Here is a 22,034-nt window from a genome sequence, read left to right on the forward strand (position 1 = left end):
AGCCCACCAACCACCACCACGGCCACCCCACCCCTACTTTGTCAAGACAAAGAAAAAGACAGATTTTTTATGAGGATTCTTGGAAGCCAAAATAAGAGGTTCAGGATGGCTCAACCTGATGCTCTTATCGTTCTGCCTCACAAATAATTGGGACTGTGTGACACTTTGGGGCCATGGTGTCTGTCAGTTTAAGACCTCCAGTTCAACTTGATTGCATTTTTAACTGTGGTATCTAGATATGTATCAAATCAATAGCACAGTTGTTCCAGAAAGACTGCTGCAAATGTGACTTTATGCAGACGATACTGTATTTTTCTAAGTGGAACAAAATGGCAAACAAGCCTACTTTTTTTTTTTTTTTTTTTTAAAGCTTGGCCTTTATTTTTCCTTGGGAAGCTTCTTAACACTAATCCACAACGCAAAAAAACCTCTGGTTTTTGTTTCCAAAGTCAGCCAAACTGCAACAACAATAACATGAAGATCTGCACGATTTCCTAATTAAAACACCGAATTAAGCTGAGATCATCCACTAATACAAAGGAAATGAAAAGAACAGCCTCTCCTTCATTGTGTCCCGTCCCTTGCAAACATACTGACCGGCATCATGGCACGCGCCGCGGGCATATAGGTCAACAAATGCTGCATTTATGCATTAGATCATATCACCAGATCGCGTCTTATTTGTTTTATTAACCACCAGCCGCCCCTCCCTCCTCTTCCTTTTTTTTGTTGTTGAAAACATCGCTGCACGCGCTCCACAATGCACGCCGCTCTTACTTCTCTCTTTATCTTAATCCCTGGCAGACTTTAAGTGTCTGGCATCGGGGCAAAATCCCAAACTGGAGAGGAGCATGTTTGGAGACCTAATCCCCTTACCCATAGACTCGAATTGCCCTCAATTCACCTCTCCCAAAGTAGGCCAAGAACAAGGAGCCACAACAAGAGACGCAAGCGGCTTCGCCAGGGCTCAGCATTATCACGCTGCCAGACAGACGGACAAAAGTGACACACGCAGGGAGACTGACGCACGGACAGATGTATAAGCTGGCACACAGAGCAGTGTGGACGCGCGGGCATCAAGCCGACGCGCCCAGATGCTAACCTGAAATATCTTGCACATCCTCCTTGACTCTGTGGGATTTTCTCTTGAGCGTCTCAGTGATCGGTTCTTCAGTGCCGACCTCTTAGTATTTGACTTTGACACCAGGAGGCAAAGCCAAACTGCCCTGCCTGCGTTCATTCTCTGTTTCCAGCAAATCCAGTATTACAATAATTATTTAATTGAACAGCGTCATTGGAGAAAACATCATCCTTTTCCGTATTGGAGGAGGGGCCAAACAGCACAGCGTGCAACTTAAAGCAGGAATACAAAGTGCTTAGATCATCTCACATCCAAGAATCCTAACATGAGCGTTTAAGCTCAACTTTGGGGATGACAGATACTGAGAGTGGTAGAAATCAAAGTTTGCAATGTAAATAATGAAGAATCTAAATGAAAATGTTCTGCCCGGAGTTTCCTGTGATTTCCATTAGTTATATATTATATCAGCATGCCAGCAATACACATGCTTATATTGCTCGTACTACATGTTATCTTAATGTGCAGTCTGAGAGAAGATGTATTTTTTAAACAACCGTTTTGTTAATTTATCTCGGCAATAAAGGTTTCACATTAGAGCATCTTACGAGTTTATTGAAATTTCTGAACAGCTGCCACATTGGCTTGGCTCAGCCTGCTCTGTGTTTGATGCTTTGCCCGTTTCTCAACGTTTGCCTCGGCTACTGCCTGAACCTTTTTCCTGTCGTCTGCGCAAAACTCGTGCAAGGGACGCGAGAACAACACTGCCACCCATTGGCAGTGAGGGGGAAAACTTCACACCCACATTTGCCTCCAAGATTGACTGAACACAATACCAGACTGCACAGAAACATAGATGGGTTGAGAGAGAGAGAAAAAAAGAAGAGTACATTATAATAAGTGACACAGCCCTGTTGCCCTGTGTTCAGATGTCACAGAGCTCTGAGCCAGATGGCGATCAAGACAGAAGCAACTCTTGGAGAGGAAAAGTCACGATGTGGATTTTTTCAAAAGGTGTTATTCGTCCTATACAAAGTGATTCTTTATTCACTTCACTTCAAAAAATGTGAGAATACAGAATAAACTGCAACCCAATTATTTATTTTTAACTACATGCATACAATATACATCTTACTTATTTACTGACCCATTGTTGCTAACAGTGCTAACAGGCTCTTTGTTAGATAATTCTGTAGAAAAAAACTATATAGGAAGCTCAACAAATTTAAAAAAAAAAGTTAAAAGATTTACATGCATTTCTTTGGGGGAGTGTTAAATCCTCTGATTAAATCACAGAGGAGCACAGATTGAAATTAATCTTCACAGTGTTTTGCGTGAGAGGTCAAGTGTTCTTATAGGGGTTTAATCTATATGTTTAAGCCAGAGATTTGCATATTTAACAGGCAGCATATTTAGCATTAACGCCATAAATTAAATACAGTATAGGGTTTTTTTTTGGGGGGGGGGCATTGTGATATCAGAGAGGAAGTCCTGAAGGAGGCAGTTTTATCAATGGTCTCCGTTCAGCCCTTAAGTCAAAAGTTGGGCCTCAGTTTCATCTGAAATGATTCATTATACCAGAGCTTTTCTTAAACTCACTCATTTAACAAACCTGCTGTAACTAATGGTGCTTGGTCATGCTGGCAACAGCAGGCAGTGTGCAGCATCAATAACAGCACAGTTTGTCTACTAGTAATCTATCAATGAAAACAAAATGAACATCTTTAGTCTAGCACAGTTTGTCCTCATGGGACTGTGGATGCTGTGCCACTGGTGTGTCAGATTCATAAATCGGGGCTATGATTTGAGATGAGAGGCTGCCACAACCAAATCCCCATATGCCAAATGTGACCTATGGCTCCCCTTCATACCAATCTCGTAATTGCCGCAAAATCCTGGAACCTTAAGCCCATACAAGAAAAAGAGATTATTTCAATTATTCAAGTACCCATATTATTGCTTTGTTCCTGGGCGTAATGAGTTGTTTACAGGTATAAATTCTGATCAGCCAGACTATCCACTCCACATTTAGTCACAAACAAAAGAAAAAATTGTTTAAAAATGGCATTTTAAAAATGTGTGGTTTTCAAGCCGTGAGCCTCGACAGGGACACAGTTTTAGCACAAAAAGATATGGAAACAATGTATTCACATATGTGAACGCACAGGAAACCTTATTTAAATAATTTAATGTTTTTAAAAAAAACAAACATCATTTCAGTTCACTCACTTCGTATGTTTCGACAGAAGCACTGGTTCAGGTTGTTTGTGAAGAAACGTGCAAAGTTTGGAGTATCTAACGGGTGCAGAGATGTGATTTTTGTTATTGTGGAGTAATGCTCTCCCTCACAAGGGGGAAACAAATTTGATTTGCTCAATTTTAATCTAAAATCAGCTTACTTCAATCTCATTATTATTGTTTGCATTTGTTGCCCCTTTTTTGTTTGTAATGAGCTGTTGTTAGTGCTGATGTGCACAAGATCGAACCAAAACACGGACAAAGGATTAGGACAAAAAAAAAAAAAAAAAAACAAGACAAAATATTGAACGAATGACAGAAAACACCAAAATTTCTGGCTTTTTGTTGAGAAGCTTATTTCAAATGTACATGCGGAATTCCATTAGAGTAAGTGGTTTCCATTCCATCCAATATCAGAAGAGTGACAAACAAACTCTCTGCACTTTAATGGGGGGGATGGATATACATATGTCTAAATTCCCTGAATGCCCTAAAATATTATGTGCATTATGATAATACAGTGAAATGAAAAAGCAGTTAATCAAGCAAAACACATTGCAGAGAGAAATGCACTCTTATTTTGTTTCAAATAGCTTTCTTTAATCATGACAGAAGAACATTCTCTTTTATTTTAGACCATCTATTCATGTCTGTTTACTCCGAGTCATTTATATGTTTTTGGCGGAAGAAAGAGGTCACAATATTTGTTGCTACGGTGACATCATAGAAGAGTGGCATGGAGAAGTGCCAAAAAAAAAAAAAAAAAAGCAAAGCAAAGCAAAGGACCTTGCTGTACTGCATCCCATCCAAAAACAACCGGATTGTCAGCATCAACACGCCACAGAGTGTAGCACAACAAGTGTGTCACAAACAAGGCTTGTTTTCGTAGCCTTTCGCTAATGCAATGCTGCTCTCTTCTGGTGAAATCACAGTACTGCAGAGACATCTGGCATACACGCTGGGCCTGCGCAGTGCGCACAGCCCTGAAAGGATCCTCAAGTGAATTTAACACAAACTTCGTGCGAAGCTGGATTTGTTTTCCCTTACAATATAACTTTATTCTATAAAGGTCACATAAACGCATTACAAAACGAGTGCATTTGTGAATGAGGTTCTGCAGATCAGAGTCAAATCAATGCATTTGCTACCCAACAAGCCAAAAGTGTAATGTAAGACTGTAAATAATAAAGTAGTATACAAACTGCACAAACTGTAATCAAAAGTCAAATAACGAGCAATAGAATACACAGACATCGTAGTCATAACGTTTTCGCTACGCACAAGACAAAACGTTGCTGCTTTTCTTTGCTTACTTGCCAAGCGGCAGGCTGGCCTCACAAGGATGAAAGCGCTGCTGTGTCTGAAATTCAACATGTACAACGAGCGCACGCAGCTGGATTCCACCGCAGCTGGGATGGATGTGGCCGCAGGTGGTGCAGGCAGGGCTGACCACGCCACAACATGGGCGTGCTCAAAACAGGCTCCCAACCTTCAATCAGACTGCGGACAGACCATAATTATACTTCAATGGCACGGGGAGATAAAAACAACCTGGATGTTTTTGAAGGACTCGCCGCCGACAACTTTTCGTATCGTATTCATTCACCATTGTTTGATATGAATGACGTGCGACTCTTTCGCCAGCTTGCACTTTGCTAGCAGTTTGCTCGTATCGCCCGTCGTCAAACGCCGCTCGGAGCGTGACGTCACGTTGAGGGGGCGGGGCTTGGCCGTCTGATGCGTTCTTCGCTCGGCGGCTCACTTCCTCCTCAGAGGCGGAGCCGCAGCTGCCATTGCTGTGTGAAGAGCGAGGCGACAGCGGTGGGAAGAGGCTGGACCCCCGAGGGTAGACAGACAGACAGACAGATAGAAGGACGAGGGACGTGAACGGGCGGGGAGAGGAAGTGACAGAGAAGCGGAGTGACTCTCGAGGGGGGGGAGGAGGGGAGGAGGGGAGGGAAGGAAGAGAAAGGAGGCAGCTGTCTTGAGGAGGAAACCGCCGCCGGAGGTTGCACCCCCTCCGCCTCTCCACGCACTCACACACGCAGCGGGGAGAAGCGAGCTAGGAGCCGGGGCGACGTTAGCAGCGGCGGCGGCTGCTCCATGGCTCAGTCCGAAGCTAACGGCGTTGACCAGGACCTGGCCAGCAAGAGGCTGCACTCGAGGTAGGTTCCTCCTCGAGGGGGTCTCGGGAGCTGAGGAAGCCAGCCGGGGGGGTTGGTGGCACCTCACCTTGAACGTCTGATGGGGAGCGGCCAAATGGTTCCGGGGTGAGTGGACGGGAAACGGCCACGAGGCGAGCCGAACTTGTCGAACCACGGCTCGGCAGACCTGTTCCAAGCCTCCCGGCTCTGGCTCCGGCCCCGGCTCTGGTCATTGGGCTGCTGCGGCTGGAATGTTCAGACTGAGAGGAGCCTCATCACAAGATGGGACCGAGAGAAAAAAAAAAGGGGGGGGGGGAAAGGAGGAGGAAGTGGTCGTGGGGTTCATGCTGGTGCGAGGACTGTCCTTTATATATTTACTTTAAAGGCTGACTAAGTTTCTGTTTGAACGTTCCAGATGTCAGGGTCTCAGACGTCACAGCTGGACATTTGTTTAGCTGTGTCAGTTACAGAACCCTCATGTTTTTTCTTTGCATAAATCCGTACATGTGATGGCCACATTCCAACTCGTATGCAAATCAAGTTGTGCAGCTTTTTGCGCTTGGTCAAGAACCGCATACTGGGTTACCACCAGCAGTGTAGTATTTAGCCCTATGTTTGCAGCTTCCAGCAGAAACTGACGCTTCGTTTTAAATGACGTGACAGACAGTGGATTGAACACCTGGCTGAGGGTGTCATCACAAACCCAGAAGGGATGTCAGTGACATCACAAAGGGCTCACACCCCAGCATGAATGTTAAAGCACATTGGAGTGAGCCAAAGAAGGACCGATTCAAATTGAATCAGTTCGTATTTCCAATTTAATTTAAATGGGAACGTCAGACACATTAATTAATGAGAACGAGCGTAGACAGTTCTGCTCGAGGGCTAACTGGAATTATATATTTTTTTTCTTCAGATTGTCAGTTTACTCAGAAACGTTTTGTTGATCAGTTTTCTTACTTATGTACTTTTAATGACTATCGGTGGCACAGATTTGTTTGTTATTCTCTTCGTTGTCGCGTCACCATGCATTACTCATAGGCTTCTGGGAAAACAAATCTCTGCAACGCTTATTATATTGTCATCTCTCTGCACTTCTTTGTTTATCACCACACATTCAGATCAACCATCTGTTGATTACAGAAAAAGAAAATGCAAGTCCCTTAAAAAAGCCGTACACAAGACAATGTTGCATGAATATGTTTTGTTAGAGGCTTCAGAAGTTATGATGGCGCAACAACCCGAGGCTCTGTGTGTCACGGCTCCGACTGCTTGGAGTGTTCACAGGAGATGAATTGTGTGTTGACATTCAGTCGACTTGCAAGGCTGTCGCGTCTCTGAGAAATACACACGCACGCACACTCACTCACACAGACTGTACACTGTGCCGTTGTTGTGCTGATATGGCCGGCTTTGCCCCCAACACCTCAGAGTGAGTTCCTTCTATTTCACAAGCAGATACAGTCAACACATGACCTTTGGGCCATGAGGGTTGGAGATGTGCTTGCGTGCTTCTGTGTGTATGGGTACACACATCTCTGAGTGCATAGGAAACACCATCAAAAGGAATGCAAATTTACACCAAGAAAACAAAGCAAATTCTGAGAAGAGCGCAGGAAGCTGCTTAATTCTTGAAGTCACAGAAATGTAGACTGGAACAATAATTTGCTACTATTTTCAACCGGTTTCACTCTGAAGTCTGGAAGTGTTTTCAGTTCATTAACATTCCACGCAAGAAAATCACAGATGAAAAAAAAAAACAACAATTTTTTTCAGAATTTACAAAGCAGCTTTCCCTCTGACTTCAAGTGACACGCGCTGTGAGGGAAAAAAACATTCCTAGAAAGTTTCTCTTTGGTTTCCCTGACGACCGGCCGTGGTACTGTGTAATTATGGCTGGATTACTGCGCGGGGTTCAGAGTTTCTCCGCTGGGCCAGGAACAATGGGGACAGTATGGAGCTCTGTATGCGGGCTGCGCCTCCTATTGATGAAGGAAACACGCCAGCAACTTCCTTCCCGGAAACTGTTGAGATGTAACCGGTTAAGATCACATGGAAACATTAACCACAAGCCTAGTATTTCACCTTTTCAGGGTTACCGAGCCTCTCGTGTCCTCCATGACCTCGCACACTATACAAGGATTGGTAATGAATTGTGTCCTAACATTTTTGGCAGTGTAACCTTCCGATGTCAGCAGAAATGTTTTCTTTTAAAAGTAAGAAATTGGATGTGAAGATTAGCAGGCCGACTGTGCTGTTTTTCACATGTGACAAACAAGCCTGTGGCGCGGTTCGGTTTGCACACAGCGGCCTCGAAAGTGAAGGTAGCGGCCCTGGAAGGCTGTATCTTTCAGGCTATTATGGGATGAGTGTCTCCCAAACAGGCCAATTAGAGAGGTAATCAGAAGAGAGCGCGGCAGACTGAACTGCAAACCGTCCATTCTCACACCGACCGCAGCGGTGGCCAGATGGAAAGCCACTTTGTTCTGACTTTTTTTTTTTTTTCTTTTCTTCTTTCCCCCCCAAAAAATCTGATCCTCTTCTGCTCAGTCCCCTCTCTGTGTTTGGCAGAAATGAAAGTCAGCGTGAAATTCCTCTCATGAAAAATAATCTCTCTTGCCTTGGACCTGTTTTTGTGCATTCGTTTATTCTGTCAGTCATAATGGTAGGCTACTGTAGATTGTTTAAGTTTCTATTTCGAGACATATTAGACTTTTGGGTGGTTCCACCCAAGCGGCATCTTTTTAATGCCCATTGCTTTTATCAGTGGCCACCACAATAAACTTTAATTGGGAATTATTTCACCCCAGTGTGAGACCAGAATGGTTGTGCGGATTAAAAAGACAAATGCCATCTGTCAGCTCAGAGGCTCGTGAACATTTTCACAGTCCCCCCCCCACCCTAACTGTTCTTTTAAGTCATTTCACCACGTCAGCTGGCACCTTTTTGAAGCTGCGTCCTCTTTCCACTCTCTGTTTTACAACTCGGGGTGGTAAAATCTGGCCTCCAGATATTTCCATCCCATCTGCCGCCGGAACGCTGTCCTCGCGTCTCCTCTCGGAACGGCTTTCGCCGCCTCGCACTTCAAAAGTTTCAAGCAGAAGTGTTTTCAGTCCGCCGCCTCCTGCGTTTCTCATCGGAAAACGTTGATTGTTGCACACAGATCTGAAAGCCGTCAACGCTCCTTTGTCCTACGGCCACAAGAGGTTGCGGCGTGTTTTCGGGCTCGTAGTGACACAGCCACAAGTCAAACGGTCTGTGGTTCTGGGGGAAGTGAAAACATGAGCGTTGGTTGATGTTATGCAATAGGGAACATGTGAGAACAGCTCGGCCTCGCCGCACCTCGGCCTCTTTTATTTATGCTTGTTGTGGAAGTTATGGCAACCCCGCCTCCTCCCACCCCGACCTCAGTTGTGACGTTTTGGTGGTAATAAAAACATGTTCCAAATGGTCTCGTCCTGTTTAATGATGTGAACTGTGTCAACAACCCATAAGAGCACTGCGCCTGCCACTAGAGAATAAGCTGCGTCTGTGTCTTACCTAAATGTGAGGTATATTACGATGGCAAATGTGTTCATTTGTCCTGTTCTCGAGCATGTAGCATCTTCTGTTTTCTCTCTGTGTGTGTGTGTGTGTGTGTGTGTGTGTGTGTGTGTGTGTGTGTGTGTGTGTGTGTGTGTGTGTGTGTGTGTGTGTGTGTGTGTGTGTGTGTGTGTGTGTGTGTGTTAGCCACTATTATCTCTTTATTTGTCGGCCGGTGACGTCTATGTATTGAAAAGCCTTCCTCAGGTGATGTGGCTGTGTCGTCGCCCTTCACAATAGATGCACTTCAGCCTCCTCTTCTTTTGTATCCTGCCTCTCCTCCATCAGCCAACTGCACAAAGCACACAACAGTCCTTGGCACTCACGAAAGTGCCTCTCTATAGCCATTACTTTGTATTTTTCTTTTCTTTATTCTATCTTTTCTTGCATTTCTTTTCTTTTTCGAAAGACCCAAGACTGTTCTGGAAATTTTTTGCAGCACCGGGAAGCGTCCCTGCTTGGTCTCTGTCAGCGGCGTCAAGACAATTAGAGTTGAAAAGACACATTTTACCCCAGTCAGAGGCTCAGCTTGAGCTGACGTTCTACCTTTCAGCCCTTCAGCTTCCACTTTGTTACTCGGAATAAAGAGTTTCTTGGCTCGCTGCAGTTGTCAAGCTGTAGAACTCTACTCATTATGTATATGGAACTTCAGCAAAGGCAAAGCAACGCATCTACCGACTCCTTTTTATCGTGTCGATAAGTAGAAGTTGAAAACACAACGGTAATGAAAGAGTTTTGAACACATTTCCGAATAACACGCAGATGATTTGCGAAACTTTGTGGACTTGTGAAGCTGTTTTGAGCCTCCAGGAAGTAATTAAGAGCGCCATTGTTCTGTATGAACTGGCGAGTTGTACAGAGCACTGTGTCGTTGCAAACTTTTTTTTGGAGACAAATTAACTAAAAAGGTTGTGACCTCAGTTATACACAAACTGGTAAAAGCGCCAAGCGTTGAAGGAGCTTGTGTCTTGAATGTTTTTGTTCCGGGGACGGACGCTAGCGTGGGGGTGTGCTGCATACGCACACGCATTGTCCAGTTAAACTCCGACTGAGGCGTATACTTGACGAAGAAATTTGAATTCCAATCGAATTGTCATGGCGTCTCAATCGGAGTACTCCGATTCCAATCGGAGTTCCCAAACTCCGATCTTAGTCGGACAAATGCGTTTACATGCACTTCAGTTGACTAAGACAGTAATTCGGTTTTCTCGAGTGTCACATAAACGTAGTGATTGTTTTGCAGCTACTGTACTTGCTTGCTGCTATTTATAGTACTTTTTGCTGCACGTGTTTCTGAGAACTCTTATCAGCGGTGATAAAGCAGCTCCAGCTACTTTTCAGGTGCTGTGACAGCCCCGGTAGTCGAGTCCCAGGAGTGTTGTTTTACTCATGGGGATTTATATATTTTTTCCAACAACAGTGAATTGTTGTGAAAGGAGGTCTATTTAGGTCATGTAAGATCAGGTGTCAATCGGGGCGGATGTTTAGCTTTAAGTTGGCTAATTGTTAGCCCGCTCGAAACCTGATCCTATGTTTTCCATGGAATCCATCTGGTAAAGAGCCAATAGGAAGTACTTGGAAGCACTGGCTACAACTGGAGCATCCACCATGCTAATCTTTTTAGTGGCCGCCGTCGTTGCCGGCTTCCTTGTCATCTCTGTGGTTTTCTCTGAGAGCAACTTGGTTTTGAAACTACAGTGTACGTGCTTTCGATTTGAATTTTTAGTGTGATTATTTCTCTGTGCCATTATTAAAAACAGTGGGCTGTCTGACAGCCATGATCCACTTTCTGCCAGGGAGTTTGTGCAGCTTTCCGCCCTTGCAAGAGTCGGGTTGTCAATCCAACGTCCAGTTTGCTCGGTGAAAACAAAGTAGCAGCTCCCTAATTTGTTTTGGAGTCTGATTAAGAGGACAAAGAAGAGGACTTCTCGTGTTTGATTTTGATCAAAGTAGATGCGATGTCTTGAGGGCTCTTACTATTGCTCACCGACAGACTGATTTGTCTTGGCCAGTGACCTAGTAATGTTTCTGCCAGAGTCAGCAGATAGTTGGATTAGTCTGAGCCAATCCGTGCACTCAACCAAGGAGGTGCGGGCCCTCGGATTAGCAATTGTGTCTCCTTCACCCCGCTTTATATCATTCTAGGGTCAGTGGTCGGGATTTGGAGTGTTTCCTCCACCGACTCCTTGCAGATTTCCTTTAAAGCGCCTTTCTACTTCTTCTTCTTTCTTTTTTTCTTTTTTTTTTGAAGCATGACTTGTGAAGTTCAGGACAACGCAGTGGACTTTCACTAACCCAACTGAGGAGCGCGCTGACATAACAGCAGAGAACAGCATGTTTTTTCACCAACCCCTTTTCACGGAAACATCAAAAATGCAGCTTTTTGCGGAATCTTGTACCGCCGCCACCTGACCGGCTTGCCAACGGGAGCAGAGGGTTCACCGTTACATTTCTGGAATGTTCTGGAGGACTGGAAAAGCAGATGTGACTCCTGGCCAGCGGCGAACTCTGTGTAGGAACTCCAGCTGGACTGTTGTCAGGACTTGATTGCTGACACTGTGGCTCCTTTATGGGGGTAATTCAGCGAGGTTATGGACTCATTCGCTGGAAATATCCCAATTAGCAGAGGCAGCTAATGTCTCAGCAGCGAATTATCAGCAATTAGCCCACCGCTGGTTCAATCCTCGATCTCTGCTGTGAGTCTCCCCGTTATTGATGCGGTGAATGGTGTTTGTTGACTAAATGGCTTCAGAGCCTTGCCCTTTGACTGGAGCTGAGAGGGCCATGTGCAGGCTGGTGCACCGGGGCCCCAGACCCCAGTCGATGCTGAAGCCCTTGCATTTGGAGCTGCAGGTGTACGTGGATAAGACACGGACCAAGAAGAAACACAGGTACTGCTGCCCAGAAGGCTCAAAATAGATGCCCTAATTGGCGACTGTGGTAGAATTTGAAGTCATGACAGTAATCTCGAGACTTGGAAGGATGAAAAAAGGGGCTTGTTGTTGTTGCTGTGATGCAAATTGGTTGGTATCAATGTCAGGAAAACAGGCCGATGACACAACAGGAGTTTCCTGGTGCACATGCAGGTGAAACTACATGTCACAAATCTGCTATACCCCTAATACACCCCCCCGCCCCCCAGATTAGATTGAGGGATAATCCTTCGGTTTAACTTTGCATTCGAGAACCTTATCAGGAATTTCAGGCTGAAATGGAATTGGCTGTGTGGGTTTCTGACCTGGATTAAACGTTGAGGCTGGACTCGATGTTATCTTGATAGATCTTCACTGAAGTGCCAGGGCAGCTTTCAATTTACACAATGTAACCCAGGTCACCCTGTAGTTTCCGTGGTAACTGGCGCGTTGTATAAGAGGCTGGAAGACTGAACAGCCTTCTTCGATTTAGATTTCAACGTACAGTTGCGGAGATTCACTGGTGCCTGTCTTGTCCTCTCCAGGATGGAGGCCTCCTGCTTGGAGTTGGCGCTGGAAGGGGAGCGGCTGTGCAAAGCCGGGGACTTCAAAGGAGGGACAGCGTTCTTTGAGGCCGCCGTCCAGGTGGGCACGGAAGACCTGAAGACGCTCAGCGCCATCTACAGCCAGCTGGGCAACGCCTACTTCTACCTCAAGGAGTACGGCAAAGCCCTGGAGTACCACAGACACGACCTCACGCTGGCCAGGTAAGAACAGTGGTCTTGGCTCGTCTCTCTCAGAATGCAACCGAAACACTGAGCCTGTTCGAAACGCAAAAACCTGTCAGAACTATTGCACAAAAAAGGAGTCCAGGACAACTCCCGGGAAAAGTGAGCGGACTTTCATATAGTGCCAGTCGACTGACTACCAGCTGGGTATGTTGCCATACGAGTAATCTGCTTCCCTGCAGTGAGCGCAGATGGTGCTTCAGCGGGGAAGTGATCAAAGACCCAGGGGATGCAGAGCTCGTTACATTACAGTCTCACCAGGACCTCTGGTCTGAAGAAGTGAGCAGCCCATTAAAAATTCACCCAAACAGTGAGCCAATTTAGCGACAGGATGGCTAGTGCACAATTGATTATCCAGCTGATTACAGCCTCCTGTTGTTAGCTTCCTGCTTCCTTGCACGTGTTTGAAAGGGGACAAAAAAATAAGAAGGTCTTATAAGGCAGAGCTCTGCTGATGTTGTTACTTAGCTTGGAGGCCCTTTGAGACACCACACAGGTCAATTTTTGTGTTTGCCGTCGGTGAGTTTTATCGCCATTGTTCGAAAACATTTTCAAAGCGCGTTACGCAAACGGAGGAAGAACAGTCTTTGCTTGAGGAATTGAGAGTCAAATCTGTGTGTTTTTTTTCTCCTCTCCTCTCCCAGAACAATAGGAGACAGAATCGGGGAGGGAAAAGCCAGCGGAAACCTTGGAAACACATTGAAAGTGTTGGGGCGTTTTGACGAGGCAGTTGTGTGCTGCCAGAGACATCTGGATATTTCCCAAGAGCAAGGGGACAAGGTGATAAATCTTAATTGTTTGTCCTTGTTGGTTAATTGCATTTCTAAGATTTATGTTTTTTTTTTTTTTTTCCAGGTTGGAGAGGCCAGAGCTCTTTATAACATAGGGAACGTGTTCCACGCCAAGGGCAAGCAGCAGTTATGGGGCTGCACCCAGGAGCCCGGGGAGCTGCCCCTGGATGTCAGAGACACGCTGCAAAGGGCCACTGGCTTTTATGAGTGAGTCATACCAGTTTTTATTTTCAAAAACAAACAGTCAAAACAGGCAAGCGACTTAAACTAACACTGGTGGGCTGCTTGTAAACAAGTTTCACCTTCCAAGTCTCTGAAACCGCCACTTTAAGATGGTTTGGAGCAGACACCAGCCATGTGTCCCGAATCTTCTCTCAACCTCAGTTTGCACGTTCTTCCAAGTATTAAACTGCGCAAAATGTTGCTTTCGTCACTTCTTCACTTAAGACTGGTTTGACCGTAAAGTTTTTATTACGTGGTCGCTGTGCAGAATATTACTTTGGATTCACTGAACCGCATCATGAATCCTATTCTTTTCCTCTCGGCTTGTCGTGATTCATACAATGTCTGGAAAACTGCAGGCTGCTTCTTTGATAGAAACGTCTCATTCTTAAGCGAAATCCTACACTTCCTGCTACCCTGTAAGATTGTTTTATTTTTTAGATTTGATGAAACTGAACTGTATTCATATCTTCAGGATGAACCTGTGCCTGGTCAAAGAGCTCGGGGACCGAGCGGCGCAGGGCCGAGCCTACGGGAACCTGGGCAACACCCACTACCTGCTGGGCAACTTTGTCGAAGCGATCAAGTTTCATCGACAGGTGGGAGATAATCTGTACTATTACCGTATTGTCACTGTGGACACATGTGTTCTTACTACAAACATGTGCTTTTATTAGAATTGCTCAACAATCTGCTTTTACATGTCATGTAGCCTCTGAAATAAAACCCTGGAACATTGCACTTGTTTTATTTGACCTTTGTGCCCTTGCTGTTCCCAGCGATTATCCATAGCCAAAGAATTTGGGGACAAAGCGGCAGAGCGGCGAGCCTACAGTAACCTTGGCAATGCCCTCATATTCCTGGGCCAGTTCAACACAGCCACAGAGTACTACAGGTGAGGATGGCGGGCAAAGTCTGCCCTCTAGTGGAGGAAAGGGGCCGGTGCACAAATTGCACAATGACCTCACCGTTGGGAATTTGTCCCTTTGTCTGCAGGAAGACGCTGCAGCTGTCCAGGCAGCTGAGGGACCAGGTGATGGAGGCTCAGGCCTGCTACAGCCTCGGCAACACGTACACGCTCCTGCAGCAGTACGAGAGGGCCGTGGACTACCACCTCAAGCACCTGTACATCGCCCAGGAGCTCACTGACAGGTGGGGAGTGTGCACCACGTCCCCATCATACACGCACACAGAAGAAGTGCGTTTTAAATTTTCTATTTTTTATTTATTTTCTTGGTCTGTGTTTGTCTCCATCTGGTCAGGGTGGGGGAGGGCCGAGCCTGCTGGAGCCTGGGAAACGCCTACGTGTCTTTAGGCGACCACAAGCAAGCTCTGCACTATGCCAGGAAGCACCTGGACATTTCGAAAGAAGTCAGTCATCTATCGGAAAAAAAACAAAAACTTCTCTCGTCAGTCCAAGTCGTCCCGTATTTGAACTCAACCAATGTGCCTTGCGTGCAACTTTGCTCAGATTGGAGACCGGAACGGGGAGCTGACAGCCAGGATGAACGTGGAACAGCTGATGGAAGCGCTCGGGGTCAACGAGAGTGACCTGTCGCCTTCCAGTTCAGAGTTTGAGATGCAAGGTGACGCTTGAGTTTTTTTTATCTGCCTGTCAGCGTTGCTGACGGCCCTGAAACCGTAACTAACACCCACGCCCAATAGAAAGTGACCTCGCGCTGTGTGTAGTTTCCCTTTTCCTCCTTGTTTACTGGAGGCAGCTGAGGGCAGCAGAGTTGCTGTGTGCATGCGGTGCAAAATGACTCCATCCAGTGGCAGATTAGTAGTATTGCACACAGTGCTATAAAACGTCACTAGCAGTGACATTTTAGCTTTTTTTCCTGTGTACACTGCATAAGATTTGAGGTTCTAACTCCTTATAAAGAGACTCTTATTGTGCCATTGAGCTCTGTGTTTATTTAAGACGCTTAAACAGTGTTTGATCACCCCCCCCCCCATCCCTTAGTTTCTCTCCTATCCTTTAATTTTGTGTGTTTGTGTTTTTTCGCACTTGTTTATCGAGCCTTGAAAGGTTTAGATTTTGTCTTGGGAGAATTAAGCTGTGAAATCTCTCCGCTCACTCGGCCTGCCTTAATGTTGCCATTTATAAGCCCTCCTCCAGACTGAGGCTCACACCCAAGTCCCAAATTTCCCTCTCTGTGGTGGAAAAACCAGTCCAGATTGCGAGCGCACCCGATGCTGATATTTAATTTGCGTCTGCTTTATTTCTTTCCATAGGAGCGAGACCCAAATTCACCAAGAGGAACAGCATGGACAGCGTGGAGCTATGGAAGTACTCGTCAGATAAGGTGATCTCTCGTTTGTACCGGATGTCTCGAGTGCTCAAATTCCCATTCCAATGCTTCTGTTTTGTCGTCGCCGGATGTTCCAGAACGGTGAGAACCAGGAGCCGGACAGCACGGCGAGAAAAGCCAAGGGCCAGCAGTCGCAGCCGGGGAAGAGGAAAGGCTACTCTGACAGTCAGTCATCGGACGAGAGGTCGTGGCTGGACTCCCCCGTTGACACCGATGACATCACTGTGCAAGTCCCGCCTCCAGTGCCAGTAAGTCGCTGCCGAGTGGACAGAAAACGGCACAAGTCAACAGCAAAATGCTGATAGTATTTTCCACATTGCTCGTCTGCATGTAGTAAATTAATAGACGGACTTTGATGTGCGTCATGAGGTCCAAGCTCGGCAGTAGCTGCTGCAGCATTTGAGTTCAAGGAAAAGGAAAAGTCGTGTCAAAATCCATGCCCTAAAGGGACTCGGGGATCTTTTGAGTTGAAAAAAAGTCTAAATATTAAGATTTAAAAGATAAAGATTGAAAGTGAAATCCTTCTTCGTACCTTTTGCTGACAGATGAGAACAGAAGTTTTTTAAGATTTTAATATTCACGCCTGAGTCTATCAGACGACCCGTGGTTCGCGCCCGTTCAGTCACCGAGAGCCCACCTGAGACATGATTGACTTAATCCCCCCCCCCACCCCCCCAAAAAGAAATCATGAGGAGGATGTGAAACGCTGACTGCTGCGCTCGCTTAAACCGCCTCCCTCTCTCTCTCCCTCCCGCTCCGCTCCAACTCCGCCAAGAATGTCTTAAGGGCCTCGGCGGCTTTAAAGAGAAAATGAGCGAAATTAGAGAGATTAAACTGGGAACATGGGCCCTAATTTCCCCCGAGTATTTTGCGGAATGATGTAAGGAGTCCCACTCACTGTAAAAGGTGTCTCCTCATTAAATACAGACAGCGGTCCGTTTCCGGCGAAGCGCGTTTTTTTGGAGCGACGACGCTTCCGTGTTCCTGGAAGTCCTGCGGCGACTCGTAATCGCCCTTTTGTTTCCGTAACAATGCAAAGTGTTGTAATTGGTGCGCGGACATGGGAAGGGAAAATGATGGGCCTCCATAATGATAGTTCATCACAAAGGCCTGGAAAGGCGGAGATGCCGGTTGGCAATCTGGATGTTTTTTTTATTTTTTATTTTAAGGACGTGCATCTGTGATTTTGGGAAACCATTCAACTTTCTCTCTATCCGCTCTAAATTAAACTGCACTTGTGACTTTGAATTCTTGGCACTCTGTCTAACTTTCTAACTTTCACTCGCCTGACAGATTTAGCTCGTAATATTAAAGTGTCAGGGTTGGATCTTAAAGGCCCAGTGTGTGAGATTTAGCTTCGCCCCCTGCACATCTTTTTCTGTGATGTGAGCGTTTTGTTTTTACGGTTATGGATTCCTAGAAATGCTCCATCCTATTATTTTATATGCCGGCTTGAGTGGTTTGGTATTTACTCTGTCCATTTGCTTTAGTCTGTGTCTCGACTTTGTGAAACAAACTTTACACACACACACACACACACACACACACACACACACACACACACACACACACAAACACCCACACACACAGCCATATTCTCTTTGACACACACTTTATTTTCCCCCACCTCTCATTGTCCAATATTCATCATGCGTTCATCTCTCTTTCTCTCTCTCTCTCTCGTGCGCCGCCTTTGCCCTACTTGATTAATTGGACGATGTGAGGGTGAAGTGCTGGCGGTCTGAACTGTGACCGCCTCTGCTGCGGCGTACGTTGCTTTAAAGGGGCGGCGTGCGCTTTTATTTTGGCCGGGCGACGTCGCAGTTTCTGCGTGCAACCAAAACAAACCGACTCCCTGCAGGGGCACTGAGCCACCGGTTAGCAAACAAGGTCATTACTTGACCGTCATGGTGTTGTGGACAATGTCAAGTGACTATGGAAGTGCTTCATGTTGCAACTAGAGGACGCATGGTGTTTATCCAGCAGTGTCCGTCTTGCTGCTGTTTGCTGTTTTTTCTCATGGTGTCGGCAGCAGGAAGGGCAGCTGGTGAACAAGGGTCGGGAGAACGGCACAAACAGAGGGCGCCGTGGGGTTGCTTTCTATATCTGTCTCATTAAATTGAAACATTTGTATTTCCCAAAGCTAATAAGCTAGAAAGCTAAGCGAGTACATACAAAGCTCCTCTAAATGTTTTTGCTGCTGAAATGAGCTGAACGACGGTGTTTCTTCTCCCTCACAAGCAGTAATTCTCCGCCTGCTCCAACTCATAACCACACCAAACTGTATCCCTCTATCTCCTCCCCCTCTGCCGATGATAATGCGGCCTTCACCCTCCCTACCGGGTCAACTCCCCCCCCCCCCGCTGCCTCCCATAATGAGTTGTTTTCCCACAGTGGGTGAACAGGACAGAAATGGCTGCAGAGCTGCAAAGACCGAAAGGGAGGGAGGAGGGAGGGGGGAGGAAGTGGAGGTGGAGGAGATGGAGGGATGGAAGAGAGAGGAGAGGAGAGGAGTCCGAAGGGAGGGAGACTGATGTAAAGTGGTGGGTAATCGAGGGAAGGAGGAAGTGCGAGGCGGGCGTGAGGACGCGGCGACGGGGAGAAGGAGCTCGGAGAGATTCGAGAGACGCTCAGAGAAGGCGGACGAGAAAGACGCGCTGCTGGTAAGATGCTCTGGCTCGTGTTCTGCAGGCGGAGGGGCAGCATCATCTCATAACTCCTCAGCTGCTTCTATTTTGGACTTGGGTGTTTACATATTGGAATAACGGCGCAAATGGACCGGAACTTTTTGATAATTCTGAAGTTTTGGGGTTCATTTTATTTCCTGACGCAAATGATTTCCCAGAATTGAATTGAGTGAAATCAGGCGTCCGATGAATCTGACCTACTTCACGTTGTGCAGTCAGGCGAAACTCTTCCCATTCCACCCACTAGGAGGCGTCTGCGTTGGCTCGTTTTGTTCTGGTTATCGTGAATAGGACGCAGAGAGGCGTTTGGTTCCTCACCGGCTTGCTTTTCCTGAGTCGTCGCCACACTTGTTTATCACTGAAGTTGCCCTTTAAACTTTTCCTGGATTGATCGAAACGACCCTGAAGAAGTTTTTTTTCCACATTTTGTTTGTTTCTTCTGTTTATAAAGAGGTTTTACCAGACAGCTGAATTACCGTGGTCGTTATTGGTGAGACATCACCAAAGAAACTGACCAGCACCATTTTATCGATGAGGGTTTTTGTTTTGTTTTTGACAAGGACTGGATGTAGCTTATGTTTGTATATACATCAGTGTGCACCTATGTGGGCCATCTCTCTGCCTTTATATTTAAACTCTATTTGACGCTGCACCACCTTCAGTATTTGGGCCAAGGTAGCCTCAGCAGGAGGGCGACCTGGCCTCCAGGGGTTTTTCTCATCCACCAGCTTGATTGAAATGAGCTGCACCGAACACTTCAGCGTGGGCTGAAGTCCGGCTACTTAGCGCCACTCCTAGCTTCTTATTGGCTTCTTAGTTTTGCAGCACACTGACTGTCTTTCTGTTTTGTTTAAACCAGAAACTGGGCCGCGACCCCTCCGATGAAGACTGCTTCTTCGACCTCCTCAGCAAGTTCCAGAGCAGCCGCATGGATGACCAGCGCTGCCGCCTTGACGAGCCACAGAACGGCGATGGCGGAGAGGGTGCTGCGGACTCGGTGCCGTCCCTGAACGAGATGATAGGTGAGCTTCTGTTTCCGCTCGTCTTCGCCTGTCGCCCGCTGCTCCAAACAAATTAACCCACTCCACCTCTTCTTTTTTTTTTGTTGCCTTAGATCCTTCCATCACCACCTCCCCGCAGACGGAGGAGCTGTTTGACTTGATCGCCAGCTCCCAGAGCCGCCGCCTGGACGACCAGCGCGTCAACGTCGGGAGCCTCCCGGGTCTGAGGATCACCCACAACAACCTGGGCCACCTGGTGGGCGAGGCTGATCACCAGGAGCCCAGCGACGACTTCTTCAACATGCTCATCAAGTGCCAGGTCAGTGCCCCTGCCTTCATCCAGGAGACAGAGGTTTTCTGCGCTGAGTTTAAGATGACGGTGGCTCGTGTTTGCGTGTTTCTTGGCTAAAAACTTGTTTAGAGCAAACAGAATGAGGGATGTTTCTCCTTTGCTTCTGTAAAAACATCAGAAAGTGTATCCCTTTAAACAGGAAGTTGGGGGTTTAAACCGCTGTCTCTCGTTATTCTTTGGGGCCGTGATCCTGATTTTTTCCCCCCCCTGCCGCAGTCGTCCAGGATCGACGACCAACGCTGCTCCCCGCCGGAAGCGAGCCAGCACGCCCCGACAGTGCCTGACGAGGACTTCTTCAGTCTCATCCAGAGGGTGCAGGCCAAGCGGATGGACGAGCAGCGAGTCCATCTACCCAACGACGAGCAGGACGACCCCCCGTCCCCGGAGCCGGAGCCCCCCGGTGGCTTCTCCAGCTAGGACTTCACGAGGACGGTGTGTCGGAAAAAATAAAGTGGAAGGAAGTAAAGGGAGAGGGGGAGGGAGGGGGGTGTTGCCTGGTGCGGGTGAGAAGACAGATATGAGGGGTAAACTAACAAGAATCTGTTTTTTTCCTAATGAGATAAATCCCATGTGCAATAGGTGGTGCTCTGTCAAATGTTGCTCCATGTGCTTTTGTTTCAATGTGAGTAAAATGCACCAGGAAGGAAAGAAAAGATTCCTAATGCTGGTGCAGGAGAGGAGAAAAAAAAAGAGATTACGCTAGGAACGGGGATGAATTGTGGTATTTTGCTCCATCCGATGCCTTAAACAGCATTTTTTTTTCTCACAGCATCAAGATTGTATTAGTGTGTCGTGTAGAAGCACATGGGAGGAGACGTTTAATAAGTGTTGTGGAAAACAGACACACAGCACCAGTTCCGGGAAGCGATTTTAAAACAACAACAACAACAACATCAACAACAACAGGACAAATTTGCACTGAAACAAAAAAAACCATTGTGTGCTCAGTATTGATCATCTCTACAGACAGTTTGCTGCATATCCACTGTCTACAGGTCACGCCACATCTGATTAATAACAGTATTAACTCCAGATTCCTCTGTGTGTGTGTGTGTGTGTGTGTGTGTGTGTGTGTGTGTGTGTGTGTGTGTGTGTGTGTGTGTGTGTGTGTGTGTGTGTGTGTGTGTGTGTGTGAAAAACTTCAGACCTCACCACGGACACATCTGGTGGAATTTGTCGGTTGGGTCTCCAGTGTTAAACCAAAGCGGTTTGAACAGTATCACTTCGAAAGACACCTAATAATTATTATTGAAATTATCATCATCTTCCTCCAACCAGATTATTCAGATACTGATTTGCCACATCCTGTTTTGTGTGAATTTATTATTAAATAAAATAAAATAAATAAATAAAAAAGGCGTCGCCTTTCAAGGCCGCCGAATCCGGAGCATTAGGATAAAAAGAGAGATAGCTGCTTTTTTAACATGTGGGATTTTTTTTTCAAGCCGTGTGACGCTTCAAGCTTGAGCCGACGCTTCTAATGTGCTTTAACCGCATTTTACTGCCATTTCTTAACACGTACTGTAAACGCGAAGCCAGGAGTGGGGGCCCGTTTTCACTTTTGTTTCCAAGGAAGCCGGCGCTTTCGTTTTGAGGTGAGGATGCCTCCCTGTGGTCGAGGCTGGGTATTACAGCTTCACGCTGCGGTACACGGCAGGACGGGTCAATCTGAGAGCTTCTGCCACAGGGTTGTTGTTGTTGTTACGCCAGCTGCCGCCATAAATGTGGAGATCGTTTTTTTTTTCCCCCCCTTCAAACTAATACTTTCAGCTAGTTTTATTGACTCGATGACTAAAAGCAGTGTTTCTGTCTGTGTTGCTATAAGAGGCTTGAATCATAGTGCTGTGCAGAGCATCTTTGAAAAAAAAAAAAAAAAATGGTACTGGTCAATAATTATTTTTGCTTCGACGCGTCGCAGAGATCT

At 46.4% G+C, this 22,034-nt stretch overlaps 1 protein-coding gene across 1 annotated transcript; it reads left to right on the forward strand.

Annotated features, from left to right (window-relative positions):
* Positions 1-5,238: 5,238 nt before the first annotated feature.
* gpsm1b (G protein signaling modulator 1b) lies at positions 5,239-20,680 on the forward strand. The gene is made up of 14 exons (XM_076043543.1): positions 5,239-5,481; positions 12,500-12,721; positions 13,387-13,522; positions 13,598-13,740; positions 14,231-14,354; positions 14,535-14,650; positions 14,752-14,907; positions 15,018-15,126; positions 15,227-15,341; positions 15,994-16,064; positions 16,148-16,318; positions 19,617-19,779; positions 19,872-20,077; positions 20,327-20,680. Exons 1-14 carry the CDS (start codon positions 5,420-5,422, stop codon positions 20,525-20,527), a joined length of 1,995 nt encoding a protein of 664 aa, XP_075899658.1. The 5' UTR covers positions 5,239-5,419; the 3' UTR covers positions 20,528-20,680.
* Positions 20,681-22,034: the final 1,354 nt, after the last annotated feature.

The sequence above is a fragment of the Nelusetta ayraudi genome, unplaced genomic scaffold (genome assembly GCF_046127955.1).
Source record: "Nelusetta ayraudi isolate G7.1 ecotype Tasmania unplaced genomic scaffold, CSIRO-AGI_Nayr_v1 ptg000076l, whole genome shotgun sequence".
In the NCBI taxonomy this organism is placed as follows: Eukaryota; Metazoa; Chordata; class Actinopteri; order Tetraodontiformes; family Monacanthidae; genus Nelusetta; species Nelusetta ayraudi.

What these genes read in the sequence shown, in the direction of transcription:
- gpsm1b (XM_076043543.1), top strand. Translation starts at nt 5,420, where the DNA reads ATGGCTCAGTCCGAAGCTAACGGCGTTGACCAGGACCTGGCCAGCAAG. An exon ending in CGATCAAGTTTCATCGACAG is followed by an intron (nt 14,355 to 14,534) that starts GTGGGAGATAAT and finishes TGCTGTTCCCAG; the next exon opens with CGATTATCCATAGCCAAAGA. An exon ending in GCCCAGGAGCTCACTGACAG is followed by an intron (nt 14,908 to 15,017) that starts GTGGGGAGTGTG and finishes CCATCTGGTCAG; the next exon opens with GGTGGGGGAGGGCCGAGCCT.